The sequence below is a fragment of the Muscardinus avellanarius genome (assembly GCF_963383645.1).
Source record: "Muscardinus avellanarius genome assembly, chromosome: 16".
Classification (NCBI taxonomy): domain Eukaryota; kingdom Metazoa; phylum Chordata; class Mammalia; order Rodentia; family Gliridae; genus Muscardinus; species Muscardinus avellanarius.
In genome coordinates this window covers 37790791-37815716 of record NC_137802.1, presented here as the reverse complement: position 1 = coordinate 37815716, position 24926 = coordinate 37790791, and the positions used below count along the sequence as shown (strand labels likewise).

At 46.9% G+C, this 24926-nt stretch overlaps 1 protein-coding gene across 1 annotated transcript; it reads right to left on the bottom strand.

The window, feature by feature from the left end:
• Nucleotides 1–7395: 7395 nt before the first annotated feature.
• Nucleotides 7396–13114, bottom strand: MRPS23 (mitochondrial ribosomal protein S23; the record flags this gene model as incomplete). The annotated part of the gene is made up of 5 exons (XM_080714034.1): nucleotides 7396–7542; nucleotides 8392–8518; nucleotides 8721–8798; nucleotides 12438–12608; nucleotides 13071–13114. The coding sequence occupies 5 exons, from the start codon at nucleotides 13112–13114 to the stop codon at nucleotides 7396–7398; spliced, it is 567 nt and encodes a 188-aa protein (XP_080570160.1).
• Nucleotides 13115–24926: the final 11812 nt, after the last annotated feature.

Here is a 24926-nt window from a genome sequence, read left to right as displayed (position 1 = left end):
CGACGCACCCCCGCACCCGCAGGCCTGTCATTTGTCCCACAGCCCGTCCCCTCCCATCTCAACCCCATCCCAAGGGCACCCCAGGACCTCGGCTTCCTAAATCTCAGCCAGTACATTATTTTACAAGGACACTCGCCAACCTTGAAAGGCAAGGTACCCTGAGGCAAGGAAATACAAAACACACCGGTTGAACAGCGTGAGAGTGCAGCGCCACCTAGCGGTGCTGGAGCCGACTGCTCCCTGGACGTGACATTTTCAGACAATCAATAGCTCATTATTAACCATAATCACAGCCTGATGTTTACTTTTGGAGAAATGTTCGGCAGCAAGGGATGCGCATGCACTTTTCTGCGTGTTTCTGAGGCCTGCAATCCTAAATGCCACAAAGACTATTAAACAGTGTCCTGCCCATGAGCAAACAGGAGGAAGCAGAGATTGATTGTATATCTTTTTCATCTAAGCGGCTCACCAAAAAACAAAGCATCCATTGAAGCCACTGACCTTTCACTAACTGCTGGAAGGGAAATGCTTGATAAATAATAAATAGAACACCACTGGGTATTGCTCAGAACTATCTTTTAATTAAAGGAACTGGGCAACCAGAAGGTCAGGTGACTGACGTTTACTTTAAGTGATAGCCCAGGAAAAGTGTCAATCAAGGGTAAGTAAAACTACACTTGAGGTATAGTTTCACTGTCAGCTAGCAATTTAACAAAAACCTCTTTAATCTCGTGGTAGAAGGACGATGATGGTGATGACCTTTCTAGGGACAGAATACTTTACTTCCTGCTTCCTTTATCCTCCCCAGCAACCTTCTCATTACTGTGCTACAATTACCACCTGCCTGGTCCAGCATCTCCACAGAAACCGCTTCAGTGCCGGGTCATCCAATCAGAGACCCGCTTCCCACACTGAGCGCCACCCGGGGGTAACACGAAAGCCATTTCCTGTCTTTTCCACCGGAGGGCAGGTGCCCTTCCTCTGACAGCCAAGGTGACCTCGACCGAGCCGCTCACCGAATGAGCCTGCTCAGGCATCCTTCATCTTACCGAGCACAGTCAGAGGCTGGAAACACTTGGCTCCCCTGGCCAGAGTCAGTCTGCCACCTTTTGGCTATTTTGGAAAAGAGCTCAGGAACAGGGGAGGAGCCTGCCCACCCTCTCCTTGTCCCTCGCACCCCGGCAGAGAACCTGCCAGCTCGCACCACTATCAGCACCATGTAGCACCGTAGGCCCTGACCCGCGTGGATTTGGGGAAAACACCGCACCAGCTCCAGGTCGGGCATCAGGCTTGGTTACAGCTGAGAGCTGAGGAGGAGAGGTGAGGCCCAACGCCTCCAGCATGCCAGGTTGTGACACAGCTGGATTCTCGGGAGCAGAGGCAGGCACCAGTGCTACCCTCGGGGAAGACAGTGTCATCCCATTTGAATGACTTTTTTTTTTTTAGGTGGTACTGGGGTTTCTGGAAGCCCTTCTATCTCCGGGCTACACTCCCAGACCTATTTTATACTTTTTATTTGGAAACAGGGTCTCTTAGGCCAGCACAGCTGACTTCGAACCTGTGCAATCCTCCTGTCTCTGCCTCCCAAGCGTGGGGATTACAAGTGTGCACCACCACGCCCGGCCTTGAATGACTTTGTTTTTTGTTGTTTTTTGAGTTTGTTTGTTTGTTTTCAGTACTGGGGATGGAACCCAGGGGCATTCTACCTCCAAGCTACAGGCCCAGCCCTATTTTTTATTATTTATTTTGAAACAGGGTCTCACTAAGTTGCAGAGGGCCTCACTAAGTAGTTGAAGCTGTCCATGAACCGCGATCCTCCTGTCTCAGCCTCCCAAATGCTGGGATTACAAGCGTGCGCCACCACGCCCGGCTTGAATGACTTTATTTATTTTTGAGGTACTGAGAATGGAACCCAGGGGCATTATACCTCCAAACTAAACCCCTAGCCCTATTTTTTATTCTTTATTTTGAAACAGGGTCTCACTGAGTTCCAAAGGGCCTAAGTAGCAGCTGAGGCTGTCCGCAAACTGCGATCCTCCTGTCTCAGCCTCCCAAATGCTGGGATTACAAGTGTGCGGTACCACGCCCGGCTGAATGACTTTGTTTTAAAAAAGAAATCTGCTGAATATTTTTAAGTGGCAAGCCATTATGTATTTAGAAAGAAAGGCGGCATTTAACAAAACTAAGAATCCTTTGGATTCAGAAAATACGACAGTAAGTGTTACACAAAAAAACAAAAAGGAAGTAGGGCTGTGGCTCAGTGGTAATGTGTTTGCCTAGCATGTGCACGGCCCTGGGTTCAATCCTAATACAAAAACAAAAACAAATCTATTAAAATAATTGGGCTAAAGCCGTGCATGGTGGTGCACGCTTGTAATCCCACCATTTAGGGGGCTGAGACAGGAAGATCACGGTTCGTGGCCAGCCTCAGCTACTTAGGCCCTTTGCAACTCAGTGAGACCCTCTCTTTTTTTTTTTTTTTTTTTTTTTTGCGGGTCTGGGGATGGAACCCAGGGGCATTTGACCTCTGAGCTGCACCTCCTGCCCTATTTTTTATTCTTTATATTGAAACCGGGTCTCATTGAGTTGCAGAGGGCCTCACTAAGTAGCTGAGGCTGTCCGCGAACCACGATCCTCCAGTCTCAGCCTCCTGAATGCTGGAATTACAAGCATGCACCACCATGCCCAGCAGACCCTGTTTCAAATAAAGAATAAAAAATAGGGCTGGGGTGGAACTTGGAGGCAGAATGCCCCTGGGTTCTATCCCCAGTAATGCAAAAAAAAAAAAAAAAAAAAAAGGAACAAAGGAAGAAAGAAAGAGAAGAAAGGAAGGAAGAAAGAATTGGGCTAGCCAGGCATAGCGAGGCATGGTGGCACTGCTTGTCATCCCAGGACTTGGGGGCACTGAGACAGGATCACAGGTTGGAGGACAGCCTCAGCAACTTAGTAAGTTTCAGCAACCCAGCAAGACCTGGTTTCAAAACAAAACAAAAATAGAGTTGGCAATATAGCTCAGAAGTAGAATGCCTCTGGGTTCAAACCCCAGTATTAGCCCCAGTACTAGCTGGGCATGGTGGCACACACTTGTAATCCCTGCACTTGGGAGGCTGAGACAGGAGGATCGCACAGGTTCAAAACCACCTCAGCTACTTAGTGAGGCTCTCAGCAACTTAGTGAGACCCTGTTTCCAAATAAAATATAAAACAGGTCTGTGAGTATAGCCTGGAGGTAAAAAAAAAAAAAAAAAAAAAAAAAACTAGGCTAAACTGTGTGTAGTCATGCATGCCCATAATCCCAGTACTTGGGAGGCTAAGACAGGAGGATCACAGGTTTGAGGTCAGTTTCAGAATTTAGTGAGACCATGTTTCAAAATAGAAAGGGCTGGGGGTGTAGCTTATAGGCAGAATACCCCTGGGTAACACACACACATATACACACGAACTGGGCACGCATGAACTGGGCTAGATCAGGCAACAAAAGCAAAGGCAGAGCTCGATAAAGCCCAGTGAGTCAGGGCTGTATAAACAAGCCTTGATATTTAGATGATGGGAGATGTAGGATGTCATTACTCTGACCAGCTCTCTCCTTCCTATCCTGTAAGGTAAGAGCACTCACCTGGACATCTGTGTCTCTTCCTACATCTTTTTTTTTTTGGGGGGGGGTGGTACTGGGGTTATATATTTTTATTTGGAAACAGGGTCTCTTAAGCCACGAGGCTGGCTTCAGACCTATGCGATTCTCCTGTCTCCTTACATCTCTTAGAGAGTTCATTCATTCTCCTGGCTCCAAATCTCACCCCTTTAGTAGGAATTTTCTCCCTCTCCCAGACACTTGTCCCTCTGTCTGCTGCTTGGACACCGCATCCCCACCTTAGGAGATGTGGACACCTCCAACTTTGATTCTCCTGTCTCAGCCTCCCAAGTGCTGGAATTATAGGCAAGCGCCACCACACTTGGCTCCTGTGACTGAATTATTTATATTACTTCTAGGCAAATTTTCCTTTAGATCTAGGCCTGGTGGTACATGATTGTAATCCCAGTACTTGGGAAGCTGAGACAGGAGGATCTGGGTTCGTGGCCAGCCAGCCTCAGCTACTTAGTGAGGCCCTCTGCAACTTAGTGAGACCCTGTTTCAAAATAAAGATAAAAATAGAGCTGGGGGTGTAGCTTGGAGGTAGAATGCCCCTGAATTCAATTCCCAGTTCCAAAAAAAAAAAAAAAAAAAACCTTCCTTCAACCTGATTTTCACTATATTCCTTTCCTGCTCAAATTTTCTACCCCAACTGAACTCCACATGGGCTGTCAAGGCTACCAAGATTGCCAAGATCGTATCCCACCTTGTGTTCAAAACTGTTTTCCACTACTGATAAAAGTACCTGTCACATTACAAGTCAGCTATGCATTTATTATCTCAACCATCACATTAAGGGAAACAATACTGCTCTTATTTTATAAGCTGGAAAACCAACAAGCACAAGGTCACACCCGTTAAAACTGGAACATCCAATGCCAGGCGTGGTGGCACACGCTTGTAATACCAATACTCGGGATGCTGAGGTCAGGTTTTCAGCCAGCCTCAGCAACACAAGGTCCTCTGCAACTTAGTGAGACCCTGTTTCAAAGTAAACAATAAAATAAGGCTGGGGGTGCACCTCAGAGGTACAGAGCCCCTGGGTTCAATCCCCAGTACAAAAAAAAAAAAAAAAACTGGAATATCCAGAACTACCCAGATTTGTCTTGTCCAAACTTCGCTATAAAATGACACATGACCTCCTCTGCTGCACTGGGAATTGAACCCAGGGGCATTCCACCTCTGAGCTACACCCCTACTCCTTTTTATTTTTGGTTTTTGAGACAAGGTATCACTAAGTCACTGAGGGTCTGGCTAAACTGCTGAAGCTGGTCTTGAACCTTTGATCCTCCTGTCTCTGCCTGCTAAGTACTGGGGCTAACTGGCATGTGCTACCATGCCTGGCTTGTTTACATTTTTTTGGTTCTAGAAGTTGAACCCACAGGCTTTCTACCTCTGAGCTATACCCCAACAAGATAGATTATATATAAATTTTTTTTTTGGTAGTGCTGGGGGGTGGAATCCAGGGCCTTTTATACCTCCAGGCTATATTCCCCAGACCTATTTTATATTTTATTTGGTAACAGGGTCTCACTAAGTTGCTGAGAGCCTCACTAAGTAGCTGAGGCTGGCTCTGAACCTGTGAGATCCTCCTGTCTCAGCCTCCCACATGCTGGGATAACAAACGTGCGCCACCACGCCCATCTTCTTTTTTTTCATTTGAAACAAGATCTCACTTAAGTTGCTGAGCCGGCATTAAACCTGTGATCCCATCTCAGCCTCCCAAGTACTGGGATTATAGGTGTGTGTCACCATGCCCAGCTGTTTAAACTCTTAATAGGGAATGAAGACCACAGTAAATCAGCACTACGTACAGCACACCAGGCTAATGACGGCGAAGTCCCTATGAGGGCTCAACAGGGACTTGGCATTCAACCCAAACAACAGCGAAGCTTCAGAGCAGAGACACCAATTGAAAGGGGCACTGGAGATGCTACTTCTCAAGCCCTGGTGGCAGGGAGAGTGCTTCTGGCAGAGGGGCTGGTGCCCACACTTCAGCCCACTACCCGGCCAGGCTCTCATGCGGCATTTGTAGACAAGTGCAGGCGTGATCCCGCAGTGCAGGAGCCTCCACCATATGCTTCTGTCGTAACTCAGAGGGGTTCCTGTTCGTCTTGCTTTCTCAAGCCACCCTTGGTTTCCCAACCTGATGCTGTGTTTTAATGGCAAGAATGAGGTCACACTTCCATTTTCTCCAAGAACGCTGTGGAGACCTGATTATGGCTTTTGCCCAACTGTGAGCAAGGTTCTGAACTCCCCAAGTGACTTCACACCTTTCGCTACATTCCCATCACTAAGACTCAACCTGCGCAAGGCCCTGTGTGACAGCAGCTCTCTCCCCACCCAGGTCTGCTACCAGGGACAGTCTCTCTCCCTTCAACCAGCCAGAGTCCCAGTCTCAGGTAACAAGGTCAGAATGGCGGCAGGGAGCACAGGCTTTCTCCTACTGTGCTGATGACAGAACTGAGCACAATTTCTGTGGAGGATATTACCGAAACTGATAATGGGCTAGTCCTTATCCAGCAGCCCTACCTGTGCTAGCTCATCTGCAGTACAGTTAAACAGAAAGCATGGCTGTGCTTCTCAACGGGGCTCTGGTTAAACCACGAAGCACCCATACAAAGGCTATCTGAGACATATCAACTAAAAATAGGCTGCGCCTGGTGGCTCACGCTTGTAATCCCACGGGGAGGCTGAGACAGGAAGATCATGGTTCAAGAACAGCCTCAGCTACTTAGGCCCTTTGCAACTCAGTGAGACCTGGTTTCAAAATAAAGAATAGAGCCGGGCATGGTGGTGCACGCTTGTAGTCCCAGCACTTGGGAGGCTGAGACAGGAGGATCGCACAGGTTCGAAGCCAGCCTCAGCTACAAAGTGAGGCCCTCAGCAACTTAGTGAGACCCTGTTTCCAAATAAAGTATAAAATAGGTCTGCGAGTATAGCCAGTACTTGGGAGGCTGAGACAGGACTGTAGGTTTGCAGCCAGCCTCAGCTACTCAGAAAGGCTCTCTGCAACTTACTGAGATCCTTCTTCAAAAGAAAAGTATACAAAATAGCACTGGGGATATAGCTCAGAGGTAGAAAGCCCATGGGTTTGACCCCCAGTACCACAGGAAAAAAAAAAAGGGTACAAAGAGCTGGGTGTGGTGGTGCACATTTGTAACCCTAGTACTTGGGAGGCTGGGACAGGAAGATTGCAAGTTCACAGCCAGCCTGAGCAACTTAGTAAGACCCTGCCTCAAAAATAAAAAATAAAATAGGGATGGGGGTGTAGCTCAGAGATAGAATGTCCCTGGGTTTAATACCATGTACCACACACACAAACCTACAAGGATTGTCTAGACAGAAGCAGTTGGCCAAGGGACCACACCACGTGTGCGTGTAAGTCTGGTGAATTCAGGGAGAGAGAATCAAATGCAGCCAGCCCACATACCAGCACAGACATCTGAGCAAACCTTTCAGAATGAATCCCATTCAAACAATCTTTATAAAGGTTTCCTTGTGTCATTTACAATTTCAAAGTAAATTTACTTTATAAGCAGCTGGGGATCCTTTACTTAGTAATGTTCTAAAATAAAAGTTCACAAAACTGCTTCTTCCAAACCATGATACTGAGCTTTATAACAACCCTGAAACAGGAACTCAGACAAAGCAAACATAATGCCTTAGAGATGGAGAAACATTTACATAGTCCAACAGTTAAAAACGGCTCAGCCTCCATCTAGTGAGCGCAGAGTGGCTGTCGGTTCACACAGGACACGCCCTTCAGGGAGGGGAGAGACCGCTCCCCCGCTCTTCAGCCGCCTCCAAATGCCGCTCCTGGTCTTTTTGAGGCTGGCTTCCTTCCAACGCCGCTTGGGGTCTGACACTTCCATCCTCACTTTTCCCGGAAACATGACTATCTCCCTGTTGCTTAAAAGACAGATATAAAACAAGACAGATGTGATCATTTCCACTCAATTAACTAGGCATATTCTGTCACTGAATGAAATATTAGCACTAATATCTTAAGTCAAATGCTACAATGATGACTAGTAAACATGATAAAAATTTCTATAGAATCACAATTTCAAGAGCCCTAAAGACAACTCACTTAGTCCAAGTAGCACGAAATCATTACCACAAATGTTCCGAAACAAGCCGGGCATGGTGGCACACATTTGTAAACACAGTACTTGGGAGGCTGAGACAGGAGGATTACAGTTTCATGGCCAGCCTCGGCTACTTAGTGAGACCCTCTGCAATTTAGTGAGACCTTGTTTCAAAATAAAGAATAAAAAAATAGGGCTGGGAGTGTAGCTCAGAGGTAGAATGCCCCTGATCCACAATACCAAAAGAAAAAAAAAAAAAATAGAGCTGGGCATGGTGAGGCACACATTTGTAATCCTAGTACTTGGGAGGCTGAGGATGGCAGGTTTGCTGCCAGCCTCAGCTACTAGTGAGACCCTCCACAACTTAGTGAGACCCTATTTCAAAATAAGTAATAAAAAAAATAGGGCTGGGGACGTGGCTAAGAGGTAGAATGTCCCTTGGTTCAATCCCTAGTACTGTAAAAAAAAAAAATTTTTTTTTCCCAATCCAACAGATTTAACCTGGAATTTAAGAACATGAGCCAAGATGGAGAAGGGGGAACAATTAATTTCTGACCAATAGGCAACAACACTAATTTTAAGAATGCTTTTGGTTTTGGTCTTTCAGCACTAAGGATTAAACAAACCTTGCACAATCCAACAATAGCACTTTTAACAATAAAGTACTCACTGTTCTCGCTTCTCCTACTCGTCTTAAAACAACACCTTCTGCCAATAAAGCCTTCCCTGCCGCCACAAACAACTTCTCTTCGTCCGTTTCTCCAAGGTTCTGCAGCTCAGTGTACTTTTCCACAAACCTGGAATTCCAAGCAGCCATATCTTAGGTCGGTATGTTAGGGCTGCCAAGACATGTCACACATCATCAAACATTTCCTCCATAGATCTTCCAATAGGAACATTTTTTTTTTCCTAAAGTACAATTCAACAAAATTCCTCAGATCAATAACAAAATCCTTGGGCGGGGGCATGGGAGTAACTCAAGATTTGAAAATAGCTTACCGTTGACAGGTAGACCTGAAGTTTGGATTGAACAGATCGAAAGCTTTTTGCCCAGATCCATAGGCAGCAAAAAATTTCCTAGAAAATACAAATAATACAATATAAACCTCCACTTACAGGTTTTGATCAATGGAGCAAAAGGAATGAAGAACTGCTGGTATAGCATGACCTATGTATCCTAAGCCAGAAGAGTGAGTGAGTGTGTGTGTGTGTGTGTGTGTGTGTGTGTGTGTGTGTGTGTGTGTTTACTGGGGATTGAGCCCTGGGGCATTCTACCACCAAGCTACACCTCCAGCCCTTTCTTATTTTTCATTTGGAAACAGAGTCTTGATAGGTTGATGAAAGTCTCACTCACTACTTCCCAAGGCTGTCCTTGAACCTGCAATCCTCCTGTCTCAACTTCCCAAGTAGTGGGATTACAGGTGTGTGCCACCATGACCCACCTTGTTTTTGTTTTTTAAAGAAAGAATGCATGTACGTGGTAAAGACAAAGTGGCATCAAAGTCTCCAGTGAAAAGTAGCACTCTTCTGTATCCCAACTCTCCAGTTCCTCTTCGGGAAGCAACACTAACCAGTCTCTTATGTGCCCACCCAGAAATATCCCAACATACAAGCATATATGCATCAAACAGTCCCTATCCCAGCCACATTCTTTAACCCAAAGAACAGGAAACCCTGCACTACATCTAGCCTTTAAAAAAAAAAAATAGTAAAAATCACACATCAAAAACTAAACCCTAGCTGGGCATGGTGGCACATACCTGTAATCCCAGTACTTGGGAGGCTGAAACAGGAAGATCACAGCTTCAGTGACAGCCTCTGCAAGTAGTGACACTCTCCTCAAACTAGCGAGACTCTGTTTCAAGATAAAAATAAGAGCCAGGCGTGGTGACACACAATGGTAATCCCAGCATTTTGGAGGCTGAGACAGGAGGATCTTGGTTCAAGGACAGCCTCAGCTACTTAGGTCCTTTGCAACTCAGTGAGACCCTGTTTCAAAATAAAGAATTAAAAATAGGGCTGGGGGTTCCATCCTGAGTCCCACAAAAAAAAAAAAAAAAATGAAATGAAATAAAATAAAATAAAATAAATAAAAATAAAAAATAAAATAGAGCTAGGGATGTAGTTTGGAGATAGAACACCCCACATTCAACCCCCAATCAATCAATATCTCTCCCTCTCTCTCTCTCTCTCTCTCTCTCTCTCTCTCTCTCTCTCTCTCACACACACACACACACACACACACACACACACACGGGAAGAAACAGGGTCTCACTAGGTTGATGAGAGTCTTGCTAAATTGCTGAGGCTAGTCTGGAACCTACACTCCTGTCTCAGCCTCCCAAGTACTAGGATTACAGGTGTGTGTCATCATGCCATCTTTAACATTTTTTTATGGCTTTTGAGTTTTATGTCATGCTTAAAAAGGTTTTTAACACTCATTACTTTTTTAGCAATATTTATTTACTTATTTATTTTTGTGGTACCGGGGATGGAACCCAGGGGCTTTCTACCTCGGGGCTATACTCCCAGACCTATTTTATATTTTATTTGAAAAAAGGGTCTAAGTTGCTGAAAGCCTCACTAAGTAGCTGAGGCTGGCTGTGAACCTGCATGATCCTCCTGTCTCAGTCTCCTAAGTACTGGGACTGCAATCATGTGCCACCTTGCCTGACCTCAGATTACTTTTTTTTTTTTTTTTTTTTTTTTTTTTGCAGTACTGGGGAACCCAGGAGCATTCTACCTCCGAGCTACAACCCCAGCCCTATTTTTAATTCTTTATTTTGAAACAGGGTCTTACTGAGTTGCAATGGGCCTAAGTAGCTGGGGCTGTCCTCAAATGACGATCCTGTCTCAGCCTCCCAAATGCTGGAAATAACAAGAGCACACCACCACAACCAACTCTCAGATTGCTTTTCTTTTCTTTTTTTGCAATACTGGGGATGGAACCCAGGGGCATTCTACCTCCAAGCCACACCCCCAGCCCTATTTTTATTCTTTATTTTGAAACAGAGTCTGAGTTACAAAGAGCCTAAGTAGCTGAGGCTGGCCACAAACCTGAATCCTCCTGTCTTAGCCTCCCAAATGCTGGGATTACAAGCGTGTGCCACCACGCCTGGCCTTCAGATTACTTTTAAAATCCTCCCATGTAGCTGGGTATGGTGGTACACACTTGTAATACTAGTGCAATACTAGTGCCTGTGAGGCTGAGACAGGAGGATCCATTAGGAGGTTTGTCTCAGCAAGTAATGAGATTGTAACTCAGAGGTAGAATGCCCCTGGGTTCAATTCCCCAGTAGTACCACAGTACCACCGAGAGAGAGAAAGAAAGAGAGAGAGAAGAGAAGAGAAGAGGAGAGGAGAGGAGAGGAGAGGAGAGAGAGGAGAGAGGAGAGAGGAGAGAGGGAGGGAGGGAGGGGGAAAGAGAAGAGAGAGAGAGAGAGAGAGAGAGAGAGAGAGAGGGAGGGAGGGGCTATACAAATTCTAAGTACTAAAAATTAAGTGGCAGCCAAGAGCCAAGTGTGTTGGTGCACACCTGTAATCCCAGTGCTTGGGAGGGTAAGACAGGAGGATCAAAGGTTCAAGGCCAGCCTCAGCACTTAATGAGGCCTTCTGCAACTTAGTGAGATACTGTTTCCAAATAAAATATAAAATAGGGCTTGGGGGTGTAGCCTTGAGGTAGAATGCCCTTCAGTTCAATCCCTGGTACCACATGCATATAAAAAAGTTCATATGTATGTACAGGGGAGCTGAATGTAGTCATAGAAGTGGCTTCTAATTCACTGTTCCAGAAGTTACTTCAAGGTGCTAATAAAACTCTCCTGGAGCCGGGCGTGGTGGCGCACACTTGTAATCCCTGCGCTTTGGAGGCTGAGACAGGAGGATCGCACAGGTTCAAAGCCAGCCTCAGCTACTTAGTGAGGCTCTCAGCAACTTGGTGAGACCCTGTTTCCAAATAAAATATAAATATAGGTCTGAGAGTACAGCCCGGAGGTAGAAAGCCTCTGGGTTCCACCCCCAGTACCACCAAATAAATAAATTAATTAATTAAATAAATAAAACTCTCCTGGCTGTTCTCCAAACAGCTCCCTAAGCCTCCATCCATGCTCTTCAACAACTTTTCTCCTGTGTCTCCCTTTACTAGCCCAGAGATTCATTCATTCATTCATTAATCTGCCAATATCTTTGAGAATCAATGAACAATTTACTGGGCTAAGCACTGCCTACAAGAATGAATCAGTGCTGGGCGTGGTGGTGCAGTTTGTAATCCCAGCATTTGGGAGCCTGAGACCGGAGGATCACGGTTCATGGACAGCCTCAGCTACTTAGTGAGGCCCTCCGCAACTCAGTGAGAACCTGTTTCAAAATAAAGAATAAAAAATTGGACAGGGAGGATAGCTCGGAGGTAGAATGTCCCTGGGTTCCATCCCCAGACCCTCAAAAAAAAAAAAAAAAAAAAAGAATGAATCAGAGTGCCTGACCTATGGTCGAATTTGACAAATGTTTATCACTGAATAAAGACAGGTTTTTTTGGCATGCAAAAAAAAAGGACAAGACCTAACAGAGACAATATGAACACGGTAGTCAGAGAATACAGAAGGGGAGACATTAACACTGTTAAGACAGAACTTCAGAGGGAAGTTACCACGCTGCTACCTCAATCTCCCCTTCGGAACTTCTATTGTGTCCTGATCGCTACATGGGCTGCACACTCACGCTCTAATCCGATCCTCCTCATAGAAGATGTCCTGGATGGGAGATTTGGCTTTGCCATATCGCAAGGTGGGCCTTCGGAAGACTGGCTCTCTCAGCGGGGGGAATGCTTTATATACGTCATACCAGAGGGGCTTCTCCTTCAACACCCCAGCCCGAAGCAGATCCCGAGTCCTTAGGAGAGGGAACAGAACGAAGGTCAGTCGGTTTTAACAGCCTGCCAAAGCCCCTGATGGTCTAGCGCAGCCTGGAACAAGGGTAGCAGAGAACAGGGGGGCAGAGCAAGGATGTCCCCCACCTACGGAAAACAGACCGCCACATCCCACGCCGACCTAATAACGCCCAGGGGTTACACTCTTATCTTCTCCCACCCCCTTCTGCCTCGGGAAACGCAAGAACGGTCCCGCCAGGCCCACTGGCCTCTTCTCCCCTCTTCCTAGAGACTGCCACTCGGGATGGGAGCGGGGTGCAAACTTTACAATGACAGATAAATTCGAGGAGACGCCAGCAAGCGCAAAGACTCGGAGACAGGAGAGCGCGATGGCCGCACCGGACAAGGCCTCGCCGCGCTCAAGCCACCCGAGGGAGGGCGTGACCCGCGGAGGACCCCTGCCCAGGGGCACCCCCGGCACACACCGTGAGAAGACGCTCCCTACAGTCTCCAGCCGACTCCCGGCCATGACCCGCGCCCGGGACTGAACACGCTCAGCCGTCACCGGAACCGGAAGCGACGGCGGAGGCAGCGGCAGGGGCGTGAGTCGCTGGCCGAGCGGAGGATCGCGGGCGGCCTGCAGGCTCATCCGGGGGGCGGAGCCAGGCAGAAGCAAATGATGGGCCGAACTGGCTGCCTCCGAGAGACTTGGCGGGTTCAGGCGCGAGTACTCGGTTAGCCGAGCAGAAAGGAGGGAGCGACCCAAAGGCGAGCGGTAATAAGTGACCGATGCAGGAGTGGGATTAAGTGTGGTGTTTGCTAAAACGCTTTTTGGCCATATGGAGCCAGCTCCTCTCCAGAAGGTCGGGCTGCGCGGAGGGAATGCGGTGGGGGAGACGGGGTGAGGCGCAGCTTAGGAATAGTAATAATAATAATGGTTGGCCGCAGCTCTGGGCCTGGACTGAGCCTAATTTTGGTCAAAACCACTAACCACAGCCGGGCGTGGTGGCGCACGCTTGTAATCCCAGCATTTGGGAGGCCGAGACTGGAGAGTCGCGGTTCGCAGACAGCCTCAGCTACTTAGTGAGGCCCTCTGCAACTCAGTGAGACCCTGTTTCAAAATAAAGAATAAAAAATAGGGGTGTATTCATTCGAGTCACCCCTCCATGCCAGTCTGGTATGGAGCTGTACCTATCCTCTGTATTTCTATCTTTCTAATAAACTTCTTTAAATCGAAGAAGAAGAAGAAGAAGAAGGAGAAGAAGAAGAAGGAGAAGAAGGAGAAGGAGAAGAAGAAGAAGAAGAAGGAGAAGGAGAAGGAGAAGAAGAAGAAGAAGAAGAAGAAGAAGAAGAAGAAGAAGAAGAAGAAGAAGAAGAAGAAGAAGAAGAAGAAGAAGAAGAAGAAGAAGAAGAAGAAGAAGAAGACGACGACAGTGCAGGTGGTGTAGCTCGGAGGTTGAATGTTCCTGGATTCCATCCCCAGACCCGCAAAGAAAAAAAAAAAAAAAAACCACTATGCAAAAGGAAACCAAGGCTCTGAGAGGGGCAGTCACCTTCCCAGGCACCTTGTCCGGAGGGGCCTCCTGCCGAAGTAACAGGGTGCTGCCTGCCACCCGCGTCTCGACCTCCGCTGCAGACGGCACAGGCTTGCTCCTCCTCCTTGGAGCTTGACAAGTGAAAGTGTCGGAATGAGCGGATTCTCAGAAGGAAACTCAAAAACCTGGGGAAAGTAACCTCTCCGTGTTACGCTTTTTAAAATGAGGGGCTGAGGATATAGCTCAGTATTCACATTTCAGGGGAAGTACCCCATAGAAATCAAAGCAGGTATTTCATCAGGATATCTGCAAGGATCGTCATGCTGCAGCCTTCGTGGTGGCATTCGTGGTGGCGTACAAAAAAAAAAAGTCTGTCAAATGCAAAGTAGATGGAAATTTTTTGTTATAAATGATATGGACTCCTATACAGCTATTAAAATGAATAAGCTAGATGCATATGTACTTACTTAAATGTCCTTGAGTTATGGTTAAATAAAAACAGAAGTTGTTGCAGAAACACTTTAGTGGGATCCCAAGCCGTTAGAGGAAAAAATAAAGCATCTGTCGATGTTCTGATTTTTGGATGAGGATAGAAACCGCAGAAAGACACAGCAGGCCGTGAACCCTGGGGTATCTCTGGGCAAAATTGCCCCTGAGGACAGGGCTTGGGGTCGGGTGGGGGTTTCCTTTCTTTATATAGTCCGCAAGAGTTTGACTTCTAAAGAGTTTATACTCATATGTGAACTTTTAATCCAATTAATGTTTTAAATCATGCAGCTCAGGTCTCTGGAGAGCCCATTATCTTAGCAGAAAAGCCTGAAGTCATCCCAAAGTCCTCCCAGTCTAAGGAGGTTCCTGAGGGAGGAAGGAAGGGGACAGGGACTGTTTGATGAGCAGTTACTACTTGTTACCTCCCTGAATCCACTTGCAAGGTAGCTATTATCATCCTCATTAAAAATGAGAAAGCAAGGCTGGAGGTTAAGTAACCTGATATGCAATTAATACAGACTGGCTCCAGCCCCACCTGTCTTTCCAGGACCCTGTCATGCTACCTAAACTAGCCTAATCCCAGAGAGTGGAGGGAGTCAAGCAAAACTGGCCCCAAAGGCAAGAGGATGCAATGACTTGAGGCCAGGGCTGACAGAGAGGTGGCTTCACTGCTGCCTCTGGACCCTCTGAACAGAAAAGAGGGAACACAGCTCTTCCCCCAGGGCCAACTGTGGGAGCTCCCGTCGCTAGTCATCAGAAGGTTTAGAACACTTTGCTCTGGGGGAGCAACATGCCCCTAGCTAAATATAGTTTTCCCAGGACTCATAACTTTCTAATTCTGTCTACCCCAGAGCTGTATGCCAGCCTAAACTACAGGCACGCTTCCTTTCTTCCACCAAGGCCTGTCCCGGAAAAGCCAACACAGCTCCGGCTGCTACAGAATTAAAAGGGTTTGTTACCAGTTCAGGGAGAGGAGCCAATGATCCAGACATTCAATGGGGAGGAAATTACAAGGCAGGAGTTTTCTCTTGACTCTTTGAAGTTTCTCTATACAGCATCATAATGCAATGTTTCTGTGACAGAGAGCAGACTCTTGGGGGGACCTTGGGGCTGTTGGAAGCATGACCAATTGGAAGCCCTCTGAGCCTGCAACAGGAAGCACACACCCAAGAGGTGGTCATTCATAACACAGAGGAAGTTGTTAGACAACTAGAGATATAGAGAATGTACATTTGAGGCGTGTGTGTGTGTGTTTTACTGAGTACTGACCCTAGGAGCATTCTACCTCTGAGCTATAACCCCAGCCCTTTTTATTTTTATTTTCATTTTTAAATAGGATCTCACTAAGTTGCCGAGGGTCTTGCCAAGTTGCTGAGGCTGGTCTTGAACCTGTGATCCTCCTGTGTCAGCCTCCTAGGTCCTGGGATTACAAGCATGTGCCACCACACCAAGCTTGTTACTATTTCATAGACTGCCTGTTTTCCTCTTTCTTTCTTTCTTTCCTTCTTTCTTTCTTTTGTGTGTGTGTGGTACTAGGAATTAAACTCAGAGGCATTCTACCTTCGAGCTACACCTCAGCCCGATGTTTTATTTCTTATTTCAAAACAAGGCCTTGCTAGGTTGGTGAGACTCATGTCTCAGCTTCCCAAGTACTGGGATTACACGCATAAACCACCATGCCTGACTTGTTTTATTTTCTTGATAAATGATCCATTCTTCCCACAAGCTGTTTATTTACTAACTGGTACTGGGGATTGAAACCTGGGGTGCCCTACCACTGAACTACAACCTCAGCCTTTTTTTTTTTTTTTTCAGTATTGGGGCCGGAACCCAGGGGCATTCTACCTCCAAGCTACACCCCCAGTCCTAGTTTTTATTCTTTTATTTTTATTTATTTATTTATTTATTTTTTGTGGCTCTGAGGATGGAACCCAGAGGCATTTGACCTCCAAGCTACACCCCCTGCCCAATTTTTTATTCTTTATTTTGAAAGAGTCTCACTGAGTTGCAAAGGTCTTCACTAAGTAGCTGAGGCTGTCTGCAAACCACGATCCTCCTGTCTCAGCCTCCCAAATGCTGGGATTACAAGTGTGTGCCACCACACCCGGCTCTATTTTTTATTCTTAATTTTGAAACAGGGTCTCACTGAGTTGCAGAGATCCTCACTAAGTAGCCAAGACTGTCTACAAACTGTGATTCTCCTGTCTCAACCTCCCAAATGCTGGAATTACAAGCGTATACCACCACGCCCAGTTCCCCAGACCTATTTTTAATGTTTTTTTAAATTAATTAATTTTTTTTTTTTTTGGTGGTACTGGGGATGGAACCCAGGGGCCTTCTACCTCCGGGCTACACTCCCAGGCCTATTTTATATTTTATTTGGAAACAGGCCTCTTAAACCAGCCGAGGCTGGCTTCGAACCTGTGCGATCCTCGTGTCTCAGCCTCCCAATCGCAAGGATTACAAGCATGCGCCACCACGCCCGGCTCTTAATGTTTATTTTGAATCAGGGTCTCACTAGGTTGATGAAAGTCTCACTACTTGCTGAAGCTGTCCTCAAACCTGCTATCCTCCTATCTCAGCCTCCCACGTACCGAGATTACAAGTGTGCACCACCATTTCTGGCTCCGATTTTTTCCCTAAATTTATTTATTTATTCATTCATTCATTCATTTTTGTGGTACTGGAGATGGAACCCAGGGACATTCTACCTCAAACTATTCCTGCAGTCCTATGTTATTCTTTTATTTTGAAATAAGGTCTCACTAAATTGCGTATGGCCTCACTAAGTAGCCGAGGCTGGCCCTGAACCTGCCCTCCTGTCTCAGCCTCCCAAGTACTGGGAGCATCACCATACCCAACTCTATTTTTTTTTTTTTTCGGTACTGGTGAGAGACCCAGGGGCATTCTACCTTTGAGCTACACTCCCAGCCCTATTTTTTATTCTTTATTTTAAAACAAGGTCTCACCGGGCGTGGCGGCGCACGCTTGTAATCCCAGCATTTGGGAGGCTGAGACCTGGAGGATCGCGGTTCGTGGACAGCCTCAACTACTTAGTGAGGCCCTCAGTGAGACCCGGTTTCAAAATAAAGAATAAAAAATAGGGCAGGGGGTGTAGCTCGGAGGTTCGATGCCCATGAGTTCCATCCCCAGACCTGCAAAAAAAATAAAAATAAAAAATAAAACAAGGTCTCACTGAGTTGCAAATCTAATTTTTGTTTTGAAACATGGTCTTGATAAATTGCTGAAATTAGCCTCAAACCTCTGATCCTCTTGTCTCAGTCTCCCAAGTACTGGGATTCAGGTATGTGCCACCATGCCTGGCTCAGCCCTATCTCTTCTTTATTTTGAGACAGGGTCTTGCTAAATTGCCCAGCCTGGCTTCAAACTTGTGATGCTCTTGCCTCAGCCTCCAGAGTAGCTAGGATTACAGGTGTAAACATTTGTGCCTGGTCCACAAGTGTTTAAGCACCTACCTGACTCTGTGCTGAGTCCTAGAGATATCAGCTGTCCAGTAGGGGAGATGGAGAAGTAAATACATCATTGGTAAAGTGATGTGCTAAATAGCTTGTTGGTTTTATTAGGTTTGCTAGGGTTGCCAGAACAAAGTATCAAAGACCAGTGGCTAAAACGACCCAGATTGATTTTCTCACAATTCTGGAGGCTGAAAATCCAAGCCCAAGGCGCCTGCAAGGTAGGTTTCTTCTGAGGCCTCTTACACCTCGCCCTGTCTCCTCCCTGTGTCTTCATGTAGTCTTTCCTCTGGAGCAAAGATCTCTCCTTAGGACGCCAGTCTTAACTATTGGGTCTACCCTTATTACCTCATTTCTTTTTCTTTTACTTTTTCTTTTTTTTTTTTCAGTACTGGGAATTGAACTCAGGGACATTCTGCCCCTAAGCTACACCCTCAGCCCTATTTTACTTTGTATTTTGAAACAGGACCTCACTAAATTGCAGAGGGTCACACTAAGTTCCTGAGACTGGCCACAAACCTGCAATCCTCCCGTTGTCAGCCTCCCAAGCACTGGGATTACAAGCATACACCACCACACTGAGCTCTTATGACTTCATTTCAACTTAGTTACCTCTCTAAAGACCCTGTTTCCAAGCCAGGTATGGTGCTGCATGCCTATAATCCTAATACTTGGAAAGCTGAGACAGAAGGGTCACAAGTTTATAACCAGGCTCAGCAAATTAGTAACACTCTCAGCAATTTATCGAGACCCTGTTTCTAAATTTAAAAAAAATAGGGGTGGGAGTGCAGCTCGGAGGTAGAGTGGCCTGGATTCAATCTCTAGCACCAAAAAAAAAAAAAAAAAAAAAAAATCCCTCTATTTCCAAATACAGCCACATTCTGAGGGACTGGGAGGTACGACTTCAACATCTGAATTTGGTGAGACACATCTCAGCCCATAACATTGATTAGTGACTGGGCTGAATAGCTCACATCGTCCACAGGTCCACACCCACCCGCTGCCATTCCTCACCCTGCTGTATGCCGCCGGGGGCTGACTCCTACGGCCTGTACCTCCCAGCCCCTTACTTTCTGCTTCCAGTTGGTGCTGCCAGAGAGGGGCACTGGCACAGGGTGGGAATAAGGAGCAGGCGCGGTCAGCCTTTGTTCCCTGGCTCCCTCTACACGGGGTCCAGGGACATACAGCCACAGCCAGCTCTTCACACAGCGCTCTCTTGATAGGTGCAGCTCTCCAGCCGTGCCCCTCTGCCAGTCTCCCTGGGGTCCAGGCCACTGATCCCTTTGGCTTCCCCACAGTCTATTCACATCTTTGTAAACAGTCCCCTGATGTAAGTAGGGCATGAGAATTGGCCACACAAGAAGAAGAGCATCCCCAATAGCGGAATGGCGTTGGTAAGTGACTATGCGGGCTTATAGACAGCGTCCTGAGCGCTGCTACTGACCTACAGCAGAGAGCTAGGATCGGGAGCGACTAGCCGGCTGGCTCTTTTACAAGGGGGAAAAGCAAGAGTAGATATGCAATACACAGTTTAAGAAATACAGGCCTGCAGGGCGTGGTGGCACACCCCTTGATCCTAATACTTGGGAGGCTGAGACAGGAAGACCACAGGTTCGAGGCTCTCTGCAACCTAGTGAAACCCTGTTTCAAAATAAAAACTAAAATAGAGCTGGAGTGTATCTCAGAGATAAAATGCCCCCTGGGTTCAATCTCCAGTACCACACACACACCAGAAAAAAAAAAAGAAAAAAAAAATATATATATATATGCCGGTGGGTGCCAGGACACAGAGGATGGAGGGCAAGGAGTAAGGTGCTGATGGAGGAAGCAGAAGTACCTCCTTTCTCCAGACTCTCGGGCTCTGCTCCCTCTCCTGGCCGAGCACTTCTCTTGGGACATGGGCTCCTGCTCCTGCATCTCGCTGCACTCAGCTGGACCTGGATGAATGCCCCCGCCTGCTCCCTCCCACAGCTGCTTTGCTGTCACAACTGTTCTGTTGCCAGGACTCTGTTTATTTGCCCGGGTCAAACTGGGCCTGTTGGAGGCCCAGAACCAGGTCTGCCCAAAGCTGGTCTGCCACTTGGCCCAGAGCTGGCTCTTAGAGTTTCCCGGCAAACCGCAAGGATGAGCAAAGCCCACTGAGGCCCAGTGAGGATGCAGTGGTCAGGCCCTTCCTTTGCTGCCTGCCTCTGGCCCTCCCTCCAGGGCCAGCTCTCCTTCGAGGTCTTCCCCGGCACTCTGAGAGAGCTGTGTGGTGTGGGAGCGCTCCGCGCATGCGCACCCCAGCCACCTCCACTTCTGGCGGTCCTCTGTGCTTTCCTGGTCCCCGTCGGGGTACTTCGCAATCCTCTGGGCTTCTCAGCGTTGTCATCTTTAAGATGGTGATAATCATAGCACCCAGCCAAACGCCCCGTGAGGAGTCGTTCAGTAAATACCTGACTAGTGCTTAAAGCAGTGTCCGGCGTAGAGCGTCCAGCATATACAAGTGATGATGACGCTATCGGATTATTCTACTCTGAGAGCAACAGTGATGCCGGGCTTGCAGTCCCAGCGCGTGGGAGGCTGAGACAGGAGGATCGCGCAGGTGCAAAGCCAGCCTCAGCTACTTAGGCTCTCGACAACTTAGAGAGACCCTGTTTCCAAATAAAATATAAAATAGGTCTGGGAGTGTAGCACAGAGGCGGAAGGCCCTTGGGTTCCATCCCCAGCACCACACATCCAAAAAAGAGCAGCAAAGTCGGACAGTTAAACCCCATCTAACATTCTGTACAACATTTCTTTCTTCTTCCCCTCCTCCTCCTACTTCTTTAGATGCTGAGGACTGAACCCAGAGACATTCTAGTAGCTACACCCCATCCCTATTTTTTTTTTTTTTTTTTTAGAAATGGTCTAAGTTGCTGAGAACTGTGGTGGCTTGCATGACATTTCACACAACTACCCACTCTTTTCTTTTCTTTCTTGGTGCTGAAGACTGAACCCAGGGGCACTCTGGCACTGAACTACACACCCAAATTATTTATTTATTTATTTATTTATTTAGTGTGTGGTACTTGGGATGGAATCCAGGGGCATTCTACCTCTGAGCTACACCCCCAGCCCCATTTTATTTTAAGTATTATTATTTTTTGGTGTTACTGGGGATTGAACCCAGAGGCAATCTACCTCTGACCTACACCCTCAGCCCTATTCAATTTTATTTATTTATTTATCTATTTTATGTTTTATGGTACTGGGGATGGAACACAGGAGCATTTTACCTCCAAGCTACACTCAGCTCTACTTTATTTTGATAGAGTCTCACTACTTGCTGAGGCTGTCCTCAGACCTGCAATCCACCCGTCTCAATCTCCCAAGTACTAGGCTTACAGCCATGTGCCATTATACACAGCCGTTTTTGTTTTTTTTTTTTTAAACAAGGTCTCACTAAGCTGCTGAGGGCCTTGCTAGGTTGCTGAGGCTCTTCTCAAGCCTGCCATCCTCCTCTCTCAGCCTCCCAAGTACTGGGATTACAGGTGTGCACCACCCTGCCTGCTCCTTTTTCTTTTTTATTTTGAGCCAGAGTCTGGCTGAACTGCCAAAGCTGACCTCTTGAACTTGCAATCCTCCTGCCTCAGCCTTCTGAGTGGCTGGGATTACAGGTGTGAGCTTCCATGCCCAGCTTCTGCTCCCTCTTTTCTTCACCACACAGAGGCTTTCCCCCAAGGAGGCTCTAGTTCAGGCAGAGGAGAGATTAGTACTTTGTGCTCGCCGGCCCTGGGAGGTCCGCATCATCTCTATATCCAAGGAAACAGAAGCCAGATGGGCCTCGGACAACCATCTGGCCTTTCATTTTGGGAATTAAAAGCCAATTCCAGTCGCGGTGTGGGGTGTAGCAGCCCACTGAGGATGAGACCCCTCCAGGACAGACATTTCAGGGCTGAGTGTGCCCTGCTCTTCCTGCAGAAGTCAGAGTAACTCGATTTTGGGAGCTCACGTGAACCTGCTAGAGGTCTTGAAAAACAAAGTCTAACCCAGGAGGTCCGGGTGAGGCCTGAAATTGCATTTCTAATAAGCTTCTGGGTCAATGCCAGTGTTGCTGGGCTACAGATAGAGTAACCAACTATCCTGAGTTTGCATTGAAAGTGTTAATCGATTTAGTGGGATTTTTTTTTTTTTTTTTTTTTTTTTTTTTTTTTTTTTTAGGTACTGGGGTTCCTGGAAACCCTTCTACCTCCAGGCTACACTCCCAGACCTATTTTTATACTTTTTTAAAATTTGGAAACAGGGTCTCTTAAGCCAGTGTGGCTGGCTTCGAACCTGCGCAATCCTCCTGTCTCCGCCTCCCAAGCGCAGGGATTACATGCATGCGCCACCACGCCCGGCTTTAGTGGGGATTTTTAGAAATATACTAGGAATTAAACCCAAAGGCATAGGCCAGGCGTGGTGGCGCACGCTTGTAATCCCCGCGCTTGGGAGGCGGAGACAGGAGGATCACGCAGGTTCGAAGCCAGCCGCGCTGGCTTAGGAGACCCTGTTTCCAAAAATAAAATAGGTCTGGGAGTGTAGCCCGGAGATAGACGGGCTTCCAGGAACCCCAGTACCACCAAAAAAAAAAAAAAAAAAAAAAAACCCAAAGGCATTCTACCTCCAAGTTATCCCCTCAGCCTGATTTTATTTATCTGTAAACAGGGTCTCACTAAGTTGCGGAGGCTGGCTTTGCACCTGCAATCTTCCTGGGATTGCAAGTGTGAACATACTGGGATTGCATACAGGGATTGCAAGTGTGCACCAACACACCCAGCTTTGGACTTGGTTTTAGCATTGAAAGTTCTGCATCCAAGCCGGGTGTGGTGGCACATGCCTGTAATCCCAGCATTTGGGAGGCTAAAACCGGAGGATCGCAGTTTGCGGACAGCCTCAGCTACTTAGTGAGGCCCTCTGCAACTCAGTGAGACCCAGTTTCAAAATAAAGAATAAAAAAAGGATAGGGTGTGTAGCTCGGAGGTCGAATGTCCCTGGGTTCCATCCCCAGACCCACAAAAATAAAGAAAGAAAGAAAGAAAGAAAGAAAGAAAGAAAGAAAGAAAGAAAGAAAGAAAGAAAGAAAGAAAGAAAGAAAAGAGAGAGAAAGAGTTCTACATCCAGAAGCCAGGCATGGTGGCGCACACTTGTAATCCCAGCATTCGGGAGGCTGAGACAGGAAGATCAAGGTTTGTGACCAGCCTCAGCTACTTAGTGAGGCCCTCTGCAACTCAGTGAGACCCTGTTTCTTTCTTTTTTTTCTTTTTCTTTTTCTTTTTCTTTTGTGGGTCTGGGGATGGAACCCAGGGGCATTCGACCTCTGAGCTACACCTCCTGCCCTATTTTTCTTTCTTTCTTTCTTTTTTTGGTGGTACCGGGGTTCCTTGAAGCCTTTCTACCTCACGGCTACACTCCCAGACCGATTTTATACTTTTTATTTGGAAACAGGGTCTTTTAAACCAGCAAGGCTGGCTTCAAACCCAAGCAAGGGATTACAAGCATGCGCTACCACGCCCGGCCCGGTCTATTTTTTATTCTTTTTTTTTTTTTTTTTTTTTGGTGGTACTGGGGTTCCTGGAAGCCCTTCTATCTCCGGGCTACACTCCCAGACCTATTTTTACATTTTTATTTGGAAACAGGGTCTCCTAAGCAGCGCGTGCGGCTGGCTTCAAACCTGCGCGATCCTCCTGTCTCTGCCTCCCAAGCGGGGGGGATTACAAGCGTGCGCCACCACGCCCGGCTAGTCTTTATTTTTGAAACAGGGTCTCACTGAGTTGCAAAGAGCCTCACTAAGTAGCTGAGGCTGTCTTTGAACCACGATCCTCCAGTCTCAGCCTCCCAAATGCTGGGATTACAAGCATGTGCCACCATGCCTGGCTCCCTGTTTCTAAAGAATAAAAAATAGGGCTGGGGGGGTATAGCTCGGAGGTAGAATGCCCCTGGGTTCCACCCCCAGTGCCACACACACAAAAAAAAGTTCTGCATCCATACTATTTATTTATTTATTTATTTATTTTATTGTGGTGTTGGGAATTTAACCCAAAGGCATTCTACTTCTGAGCTACACCCCCAGCCCTATTTTATTTTTATTTTAAAACAGGGTCTAGCTAGGTTGATGAGAGTCTTACTACTTGCTGAGGCTGTCCTCAAACCTGTGATCCTCCTGTCTCAGCTTCCCAAGTACTGAGATTACTAGTGTGTGCCACCACATCTGGGTTATTTATTTTGTGTGTATATTGTCCAAGCTACATCCCCAGTCCTATTTTATTTTTATTTTGAAACTAGGTCTTGCTAGGTTGATGAGAGTCTCAATACCTGCTAAGGCTGTCCTCAAACCTGCGATCCTTCTGTCTCAGCCTTAGTAATCAGCCTCAGTAATCCCAACACAGGGAGTACTGTCATATGCTACCATGCCCAGCCAGACCACTTTTTTTTTTTTCAGTACTGAGGACTGAACCCCAGGGGTATTCTTCCTCTGAGCTACACCCCCATTCCTAATTTTTTTTATTAGTCTTCATTTTGAAACAGGGTCTCACTAAGTTGCAGAGGGCCTCACTAAATAGCTGAGGCTATCCTCGAACCTGCAATTCTCCTGTCTCAGCCTCCCAAGTACTGAGATTACAAGTATGTTCCATCACACATGACTCAGACCACATTTTTAATAGGAAGATCATTGCAAGGGAGGCTGCTTGCTGTGTTTCACAAATGGTCACTCCAGAATCCCTGGGTTAGTCTTCTTGTCATGATAAAGAACAGTGAGTGACTCAGGGCTGAGAGGTAACTCCGTGGTAGAGCACTTACCTAGCGTTGTGAGGACCTGAGGTGGATCACCATTCACCTCCAA